The sequence below is a fragment of the Aulonocara stuartgranti genome (assembly GCF_965226115.1).
Source record: "Aulonocara stuartgranti genome assembly, chromosome: 18".
NCBI classification, from domain to species: Eukaryota; Metazoa; Chordata; class Actinopteri; order Cichliformes; family Cichlidae; genus Aulonocara; species Aulonocara stuartgranti.
In genome coordinates this window covers 36,318,896-36,329,501 of record NC_138954.1, presented here as the reverse complement: position 1 = coordinate 36,329,501, position 10,606 = coordinate 36,318,896, and the positions used below count along the sequence as shown (strand labels likewise).

Below are 10,606 nucleotides of genomic sequence, written 5' to 3'. Positions count from 1 at the left end.
TCTCTATACAACGTTTTATTTGAACCGTGAAACATATCAAATGTATAATGTCATCCAAAACATTTTGACCAAAATTAACATTTAAATTTCAACATGGATTAAAATATGTGAACAAAAAAAGGGGAAAATCACAAACTAGATCAAACATTCGATTTGGCTTTTGGTGGCACGCTTCTGACAATCCCAACATCATAGTGAAGTGTGGCCCAGGCCTACACTCTACTGCCGGGCAGCTTCATCAGGGTGGAGGGCGTCACCTGTCTGTCATAACATCAAACATTTTTAAAGTCTCACAGGTTTATAAAAACGGAGTGTAAAATAAAGCTACAGCCAAGTCAGCCTGCAGCTGAAATCATGAAGCAACTGATGCATTCAATGTAAATACATGAAAAGAAGCCCAACTTAGACTTTCTGCATCACAACATGTTATTTGGTCCTGGACTGGGATGCACAACAGGAGGCAAACAGACGGAAAGGGCACGCGGGGTGATGGGGGGCTGCGCGCAGTCGGGGCTCCGCAGCTGCTCGTGAGTTAGCATGTTAAGGTGCAAGTGTGCTCACAATATCCTGAGTACAAAATCTTCATCACATTGCGTCTCCCACTCTCCTGCCAATGTGAAACACACTGTTCACAATGCATCGATGGCTTCACTGTATTTTAATCTGTGTGTCAATGTGAAACCTGAGGAGCTACAAAGTAACAGTACGAACACGGGACTGACTCGTCTTTGGGTGGAGCGACTGTGTCGGACGAACATGTGCTGCTCTCTGATGGTTACCCGAGGACGACCCTGTCACGCTCAGTGCGTCTGTGACGGACATGAACCCTGAGCTCGAGCTACAGTCGGCAAATGCTTGGAAACGTATCAGGAAACGAGGTTTTCAAAGGGTCGCTGTGGGAATGTTAGAGTGCACGAATGTGTGCGTGAGGAATGAGCAGACGAGCTCCCGGAGCGCTCGCTGAAACTGAAAGCAGACACAGGATGTAGGGAAACGCACCATCAGGTCGGTTTGACTCCACATTTATAGAGCCAGTATGAACACTGTTACATACTCAAACCTGCCAGAGCTCCATGTTGTAGTTGGGAAACAGAAGCATCATATCCTGGTCCAATCCTGGACTGTCAGCTACACGGAGGCATTTTAAAAGTGATGCAGTAAAATCAGTCAGTCGGGCTGAAGCATTACACCTCCTGTCACAAGCTAACAGCTAGCACAGCCATGGTCTCTGCAGATCATTTTTACTGTTTCATTTCATAAAAAGTGACCATGTGGTGACAGCCCGTCAGCCTCACGGCACGGTCGGGTCAGGTGACCATCAGGTCACCAGCAGCTGGTTGGTGAACCTGGTCACAGGTATGTAGTGCTTGTTAGTCTGCAGTTTGCATGGAAGATGCTGACGTGTCTGCACACACCTGTTGGCCACGCCCCCTGCAGAACTGATAATGTGAAAAGTGCGACTGGAAACACAACGTTCACCTTCAGAGTAATAGCTGCACCTTAAATGTGTTGAGGCGCAGCTTTTACTTTGAAGGAAAAAGTTCTCCAATTCCAGACGGGACACACTTCCCACAGCTCGGAGGTAATTAGAAAACTGCTAAGTCAGCATATTCCAGGCAAACTGCGAGCAACCCTGGCAATCACAGGGAAGTCACGTAGCAACATGACAGCTAACAGGAAGCACTCACCGACCAATCAGGGAGCACGCTCTGTTTTTTAATCTGGTGACTGGAAGTGGAATCATGTTTAATGTGGTGGACAAATCTCAGACAGCGTGTGATGGTGATCATAAATGATAATTAGCATCAGACGTACAAACTTTTATATACTATGGAATCTATTTGTCTTTATTTTAGCTCAATAATAAGGAAAAAACAGAAACTATGGGAATGTTGTTATCCGACGATAGCCTAACGTGCTTCTTATTTCAGCTGAGAAATAAACTGAGGATCCAAATCAGAACTTCCCAAATGTAAAACATTAAGACGCAAACATGTATTTGGATGCATTGTGAGGATTGAAAGAGCCTCAGTCTGTACGGAGGCAAATACAGCAGAACAGAAACATCACAACGAGGCTCCGCAGAGAAAAGTAAAAAAGTGCACACAAGTCTTAGGCCATCACACGCCAGGACTTCCAAATGCATGCACACAACATTAAAACTAAGTACATAAAACGAACCGCCGCCTCATGAAAGCACAGACAGCAACACTTTGTCGAAGCTGTCGTCAGACGCGATCTCATCCAAGCACGAAGCAAAAGGGAGCTGACGACTTTTGGAACGTGAAGAGCAACGTTTAGGAAAGCCTTTCCTCCAGTGTTGTCCCGTCTCTAAGAAACATCATCAGGCAGAAACGAGCAGTGAAAACAGACCGATGTGTGCGACCTGTTGATGATGGCGCACAAACCAGGAATCGCTCCCCTGCTGCAGGAAGGTCAAAAAGGCAACAACTAAGACTGTTCCTTCTTAAGACTCACAGCTTCGTGCTGCACACACTTTGTTTCAGAGCAGCATTTCTTGCTGTCAAGCTTCAGCCCAGTCACGCCCAAGTTAGCATACACGTAGCCAAGCAGGTTTCAGTACACCACCTGCTGACAGACAGACACTGATGACAGACAGGTGACCTCTGCCTTCGTCTCCACCCTCATATTTCAGTGAACCAGCCCAAAGACGACATGTTGCACAAACCAACTGTTTCTACTCAAACAGTCTTCAGGTTTTCAAATCACGAATTCAGGGGACAACACAAGTTTGTTCAAACCCGACGAGGTGGCAGATCTACACCTATACGAATAATGTGATGTACATTCAAACCATTTCCCGGGGCGGGTGAGTGGGAACTACGACAGGATGATGGTCGTTCTCCACAGCTGAACAGCCGGCAGCACTACACAGTGTGTTTCCTGTGTGGCACTCACTAAATATTTCCACACACACTGAACTTTGGTCCGTGGTACATTTACAACAACAGGTACAAAGAAAAAGCCACGTTTCTGTCTCCTTATAGTGAATAATGGCTGAGCGTTGCACGTCCACCAACGATGAAACACTAAAATCACCGTCCGTGTGTCGAGACATGATGGGCCTCCATCTCACGCTCCTACAAAGTGCATGTTTCTAAAGCATGTAAGGTGCAGGTAGGCAGCTCTGTGATGACTGAGTGATCAAGCTGAACAGCACGGGGACGCCACAGTTACCAGATGTCCATCAGCACCGTCTGCTGAGGAGGACTCGTTTTAACCCCTGTGGTGTTTTTGCTTTCCTTCCGAGGGGCAAAGTACAGGGTGGTTCCTAATTTCTGCAGCTACTACATAACCTACTACAGGCCTCTGCCCAGTCGTTTCCAGGATGCTGGGAGCGGGGGATGCTGATGGCCAAAGGACAGCAACAGGCTTAAACTGTTGGCCTCTCCCTGTATGGGAGTGGTGTGGCACTGAGACGGCACTGGGAAATGGAAAATGTCACTGGTGTTTCACTCGTGCTATGCTGAGGCTTCGAGAAGAGCCCGAGCAGCGGTGGAGGAGTGGGTGTAGTTTAAGAATCCACCTCTGGGAGGCTGCCTGGGTAAAGTAGAGTTTAAGTGATAAGCCCACCATCGGGGAGTGTTGACAGCAGGTTGGACACGTAGCTGGGTTGTTTGTTTAAGAGGTCAGAGTTCATCCGTCCGAGCAGTCCTGAACCCAAGCAGAGAAAAACAAGATGACGTAGGTACGAGCTTCAAACTCATCCCTGGTTGGGAGCTCAACGCCCACTCTCTGGGTAAATCCTCAGTTAGGAGGTGGAGTTTCCTCCTTTGAATAAATTCTGGACCCAGGCGAGGGGCGTGGCCTGATGTCAGGAGTCATCATCCGTGTCCTCTATCAGAACCTTGGTGTCACGAGTCTTGGACCTAAAAGGAGAAACAGGAAGGAAGCTCTTAAAGTGGGAACTCAAGTCCACGACTGATCACTGAGCTAATGTCGTCTGTCTCAGGCGTGTTCGCACAGCCGTGGCTGCGACACGCGTGTCGGAGCCACGGCCCTTTGAACACGCAGCCGTGTGTCGTGTGGCTTCAACACTGCTTTCACATCTTCCTTGTGTAATATGTTTATACTGGATATGTATGCACTGGGATCTACACTGTTAAATGGTGACACTGTGTAAATTAGGTGGCATCAAACATACTGTCTATACAATCAGGCTGCAGGAGGCCCGTGGATCACCAGCGTCACTCAGTTCTCACTTTAGCTGCCACAGACACATGTGGCGGTGCCTCTGCACACTGAGGCGCCGCCACATGTGTCTGTGATGTTCCTCTGCAATCACAGAATGACTGAATGCTTTAAACCTGAGACAAACACAAGATTTTACCTCTAAACATCCAATCATCTGTTTTCTGAGTCAGCGGTTTACGTGTGAACATAATAACCAGAGGTCTTCACAGGTTATCAGGCTGTGGTTTTACCATGAAACAGATTGCTATGCAAGTAAACAACTACCTGAGATAGCTAACCTTTGCAGGACCACGAGCTAACCCCCCCACAGATCACTGCGCTGACTGTATCTATAATAAATGACGTTGCAGTTTCTCTGTTTTGCATGAAGCTACATTGTTCTACGTGGGGTCGACGGCCTTCTGTGCACGCTGATGAAACATGCGTCTCCTCTGCCGTGACTGAGGGGCCCACGCCTGCACTCAGCAGGACAGACAGACGGGGAAAAGACTTACTGCGAGGCCAGGCGTGGCCTGCGCAGGCTCATACTGTAGCTCCTCTTCCAGCTCTTCTTGCCCTGTCGGTTTCTCACGCCATCCTCCTGGTCCATCATCTGCTCCAGGAGGGTCTGGTCGTCGGCGTTGAGCGGAGCCACGCTGATGTCTCTGACGGCTCTGAATTCACCACAGTTGTTCAGATGTTCGTTCTCCAAGCGGAAGAAGTTCCACACAAAGCGCCTACAAGGATCACACATTAACCCGTTACTGAGTTTCTGTTACTTTATCACTTCCTGATCTAGGCCCTGCAGATACACAAAGTTAGGAATGAACTATGAGAAAAACCAAAGGGATGAATAAAGAAAAAAGACTCTGTGTACCGAAAGACCTCCAGCGGGGCCAGGACTGTAGCAAAGATGTCAGAGATGCCGTCAAACGTGACGAGCGTGGTGACGGTGACCGTTAAGATCCATCCGAAGCGTAACAGCACGTCCTCTACTATGGCGCTGTAGTAATAGGCCTGCAGGAGGACGCACAACAGAGCACGCGCTTCACATTCATGCTGTGTGACTACATAACAACACGTGCTGCTGTTGATTTGTGGATGACAGGGTTAGCAGCAGCAAGCCTGCTTAGTTCAGCCTGAAGTCCTGACATTTGGACACCGACTTTTGTAAAGTGGCCACAGGAGGAGCTGCAGCTTCTTTGTGTGGTGTAATACCTTGTGTGGATAGACTATCTCCTCTCTCAGGAAGGTGTTCTCTCCAGCGTTGCGGTCAAACAGTCCCCAGTCCATCTTCAGATCCCAGACCAGAGTGTAACACGAGCTCAGCGCCAAACAGCCAATATACAGATAGAAGAAGATCTGGGCCTCCGAGCCTGCGTCTGTGGGCGGGACATCAGAGTGTTCTCCAGTTACAGCCTGCCATTAGAGCTCCATCCCATAATAACAACACAGAGGAGAGAATGAGCTCAGGATGGCATTGCCTCATAACACGGCATCTGTCAGCCTACCTTTGTGTGTGCTGTAGAGGGCGGAGAAGGTAACAGCGAAGAAGGTGGTGGAATATTTGCCAGCATTAACCAGATGAGGGAAGGCCCGCTTGGTGTCACGGTAACGGCGCAGACACTGGACGAATCGGAACCACGCAGGAAGACACTTGATCACCGCCCGAACGCCATACGAGTACGAGTTGCACACATCGTTACCTGAAGAGGACGACATTTAGCCACCGGTTTGCTCCGACACGTGCGCGTGAGCAGCGAGCATCTCGGAGCCTCACCTCTGCTGATGAGCCCGTTGTGTTTGGTCCAGTCCAGCTCAAAGCTGTAGAAACAGATCATGTACTCCAGGTCCATCAGCACCACCACCAGAGAGTTGAGCTGGTCAGCCAGCCAGAAGTCTGCAAAGCCAACGCGGTGAAACGGAGCAGTCACCACTCGAAACTGCGGAGGAAGACGTCACAGGAAGAGCCCTCTTCAGAATAAAAGCTTAACCACACAAAAGGTATGATGTAAAGACTCTGGTCAGGGCCATTACCAGAAGTTTGAGCAGCCAGAAGCGTGACTTGTAGTAGCAGGTCTTGAAGGGGTTGATGAGGAAAAGGAAGAAGAGCCCATAGAGAGCCAGAGGGTTGGCCTGCATCGGCACCAGGATCTTGTCGCTGAAGAGACAGGACAGCAGGCTTACGCACCACAGCACCCCCAGCAGACCTGCAATCTGCACACACAATGACTCAGTCAGCATCCTCTCCCCGTGGAGGGGGCCACGGCCCACAGATCATTAAATCATCTCTATGAGAACACGACTTCTTTCTTTGGTTCAATCTGACCTCTGACCTCAAACAGATGCTGATGGGACAGGTTGTTTCTGGGGTTCAGTTCAAATATGAGCACATGGTTGACGCCTGCTTGCCTCCAGCCGTAAGTGTTGATGCCTACAAGACAAAAGAGTTGTTTTTTTAACTTCCTGTCTCTGATATGAGTTGATGACTAACTCGACTCCAAACTTGGCACATAAGCTACAGTGTGAGAGTGTCTGTGTGTCCATACCTAACAGGAAGAGGAATTCTATTAACAGGAAGCCTCCTCTGTAGATTCGGACCATAGGCCAAACATCAGAACGATCTGTCCCCACAGCTACTAATGACAAAGACCAATCAGGAGACAGCACCATCAATACCGAGCAAAACTGCACAGAGCAAAAACAAAGTGCCTGATGTGAGGAGTCTGCAGCATGTCTGCAAACAGACTTTTGTTTATCTGCACAACAACAAGTGGAAACCAACATTCATGATGGTTCTACTGGAGGATGGGACGGCACGTCAGTCATTTGTTTCCTGTGGATACTGTTACAAGTCACCCTAAAACCCCCAAAACACAACTAAACAATCACAACAACACAAGTGAATACAAAGAAAGGCCAATCATCTCTCTGCTCGTCCTTCTTCTGCTCCCGTTGTTGTGCAGATTTAAGATGCTTATCAGAGGTGGAAGTGTGCTGCTCACTCATAATTACGACCTCCTGCCTGTTCCTGTGGAAATCATGAAATCTTTGTTTCTGATGTCAGCAGGAAGGAGCCTGAGCCTGGTCCTACTGCAGGTTTCCTTCCACTGTCACTCGTCACATGACTGTTGGGTTTTCTCTGCATGTGTCATTGTGGGGTCTACCTTACAATGTGCAGCACCCTGAGGCGCCTGTTAGGGTGCTGCATAAACAACACTGGTCTTTCCCTCCACAACTTTACACACTACTGTTCCTCACATTCACAGAAATGTATTACTGGTGAGTTACTGTGGTGTATACTTTAGTCTCTCTCTTCATTCTCACCTGATGCCTTAATAATACGACTGTAGTAACACTAACTTTACAGACCGCTGTAGTGCTGTCACGCTTGCTCCATCTTTCTCACCTCCCACCAGGATGCTGATATTCCAGAATCATTTATTTCTCCCTTCTCTCACAAAAGTCTCCTTTTTCCTGTGGCGTAATAAAGTATTATTATTATTATTGTTATAGAAATAATAATAATAATAATAATAATGGACTCTGGACTTTCTACTATAGGAGACAAAAACTGGACGGGTATGTCAGTTAAATCCAAAGAGTCGTGCTGACAGGTTTCTTTCTTTATCGTGTAGAAAAACAGTTCAATATGTGACGTCTTCACACTGACAGTAGGGGGCGCGTCACTGGTCCGTGGGCTGTTTGTGGCCCACAGTGTGACAGCCCTGAGCCAAAGCATTACAGTTTTTTCTGAATGCTTAAACTCTAACTGTGATTCCTGTAGCACAATCTCTAAAACTATTCAGACTTATAGCAAAACCACTCACTGAGTTTACAAAACTAAAAGCACAAAAACTGCTTTGCACTCAGTTTGCAATTTTGTAACACACACTTTGCAAGACTGTAGGCACAATTCACTGCACAACACTCAATTACCAAATTTCCAACACACTCCTAGCAAAAGTATACACATGTATGGCTATCATTAACACTAATCTGCCAACTGTCTGGCACACTTTCACATGTGGAAACTTCTTTAGATAATTAGTTCACTTTGCAATCAGCCTAAGCACTATAATACAGGTAAGCTGTGTGTGCGGAGTACAATGGAGGGAGCAGGAAGAGTGAGAAGTAGAGGAGGCCGAGGAAGAGGACGTGGAGGTGAAGAAGTAGGATGAAGAGGACGACAAGGACAAGGAGGAGCAAGAGGAAGACGAGGAGGAGGGAGAGGAAGATGAGGAGGGGGGAGAGGAAGGGTAGGAAGAGTAAGAAATAGAATTGCTGATGACATCAGAGCTACAATAGTGGACCATGTCATCAACCGTGGAATGACCCTGAGGGTAGCTGGCCAACGGGTCCAGCCTAACTCGAGCCGCTACACTGTTGCAAGCACCATAAGGACATCTTGAAATGAGAATCAGTGAGTACAGTCACTTCACACAAAGATCTGTAGCACTGCCGTATGCCAATGAGAAACACACCAATACCATTGATGTAAAACTACTGAAATTGTTACTGTACAGAATTGCTAGATGACCAGATGCTGGGGCAGAGGAAGCATGTTCACTGCAGACCAAGTAACCCATATAGTCATTATGGCGATTGCAAATAATCCTATACTTGGAAATGAACACTTGTGTTTGTTTTGATGTGTTTGAATAAACACCAGTACTTGAAGTTTGGATCCCTCTATGCTTATGGATCTATGACAGAAGTATGAGCTCAAACTGACATAGCCTACCTTGTGCACAGAGAAAGCAAAAGCCAGATGTGTTTTGTATTCATACCATCAGTGTGCAGTTGGCGCATTGTGTGCTTAGTAGATGATGGCTTGTGTGTACTGTTTGATACGGAAACACCATTTTTACAAAGGTGTGAGGAGTTAATCTAGCTGTGTTTGCTTTTGCAAGAGAACTACAATGTTTTGATGATTGGGTGACAGGTTTTCTTATTTGTGTGAAGAGTTTTGCAAAATTAGCCAATAGTTACAAAAAATGTGCTTAAGCTATCAGAAGAAACTGTAAAGCCGTCTGAAACTTGCCCAGTGTCTGGGTTAAAACAGCACCTGTGACACGCGCGTCCCATGACGACCAGAATAACACTTACATATTTCTGGCCTGTCCACAAACACAGTCAGATTCCAGGAAGTATAAACGAGACACTTCAGTGTTACAAAGGTCACTGTGTTTTACCTGTGATGACCACAACGACCAATAAGACGAGGAAGACTCCGCAGTAAAGGCCGACTCTGAAGGTGGTCCAGGCAGGAGCAGGCTGTGGACACACGGACACGGTTACAGCACCTGCACAGCTGTGCAGCGCGACCAGCTCTGCTTCTTCTTTTATTTTCAGTCACAGCAGCTAACAGCAACACTTCGAACATGCAGTACTTTGCTGTTCAGTATTTACAACACCCCCAAAAGACAACAGAAAGAAGGAAAACAAACAAACAACAAACACAAATATTTAAATGCATAAGGGACATTCAGTGTACAGTTAACTATGATGGTGATATAGAGATATTATCCGGTCCTGAGAAGGAACCTGCCAGTGTACATCTCATCTTTGCCAAATGCAAAAACCTGACGAGCTCTGCACGCCACTGTTCACGTGTGGGAGGAGCTTCCTGCTTCATCTTCAAAGCATAGGGCGCCTTGCAATGAGTGAAGCAAAGGCAACAGAAGTGAAGAGTATTTTGGCAGAGTGATGTTTTCAGGCATCATCCCAACGACAGCCGTTAGAGCACGAGGATCACATTTAACGTTTATATCTGTGAAAGGGTGCTAAACACAGACAGCCAATAGTCATAAGGATCGGGGCACATCCACAAAGTATGAACCTGGTGCTGCTTTACATCTGTCACACCGGGCTCAGCTCCTGCAGAGAACTTGGCTAACCTTTCCTTGGAGATATGTAATCAGTGTAGGACCTTGAACTGCAGCTCATGCCTGGCACACAGAAGAAGAGTGAAGCCTCTGGAGAGAAGATCGCCAGAGTCATCCCAGGGTCTCTGCCCCTGTGCTTTAAGGATGGAGAGAGAAGGATCTCTAATAATATCGCGCAGATTCCTTTAATCTCTTATGAATGTTCATATTAATCATTTTATCCAAAGACGTTTCCTCGGGTAGTTCCTGAAATGAAGGAAATCGGCTCTTTACAAAGTGGAGAATTTGTAAATAGTGGAAAATATGTTGCTGAGGATCATTAAACAGCTTCAGGAGCTGCGTGAACGAGGCAACAACCCCAGCTACAAAAAGGTCTTTGCCATTTCTAAGGCCTTTACTTTCCCGTATTTTAAAGTCCATCATGGAGGGTGGGAACATGTGATTTGAGCTGATAGGTGCTTTAATTGGCATTAAGTGTAACCCCAACCTTTTCCTACATTGCAGGCAGATTCTGAGCGTCATGC

General features: G+C 47.0%; 1 protein-coding gene across 3 annotated transcripts in view; it reads right to left on the bottom strand.

The window, feature by feature from the left end:
* The window catches only part of LOC309694382 (xenotropic and polytropic retrovirus receptor 1 homolog), a 39,243-nt gene continuing 28,637 nt past the window's right edge, over positions 1-10,606 (bottom strand). For 2 of the 3 annotated variants that reach the window (XM_082514447.1, XM_082514449.1), the window contains exons 7-16: positions 9,390-9,471; positions 6,744-6,833; positions 6,531-6,628; positions 6,232-6,411; positions 5,975-6,137; positions 5,706-5,900; positions 5,413-5,576; positions 5,072-5,211; positions 4,710-4,931; positions 1-3,890 (exon numbers count right to left, since the gene is read on the bottom strand). In XM_082514447.1, the coding sequence (XP_082370573.1) occupies positions 3,836-3,890; positions 4,710-4,931; positions 5,072-5,211; positions 5,413-5,576; positions 5,706-5,900; positions 5,975-6,137; positions 6,232-6,411; positions 6,531-6,628; positions 6,744-6,833; positions 9,390-9,471 (1,389 nt within the window). In that variant the 3' untranslated portion in view covers positions 1-3,835. The remainder of the gene's footprint in view (positions 3,891-4,709; positions 4,932-5,071; positions 5,212-5,412; positions 5,577-5,705; positions 5,901-5,974; positions 6,138-6,231; positions 6,412-6,530; positions 6,629-6,743; positions 6,834-9,389; positions 9,472-10,606) is intronic. The other variant, XM_082514448.1, reaches the window with a different exon arrangement.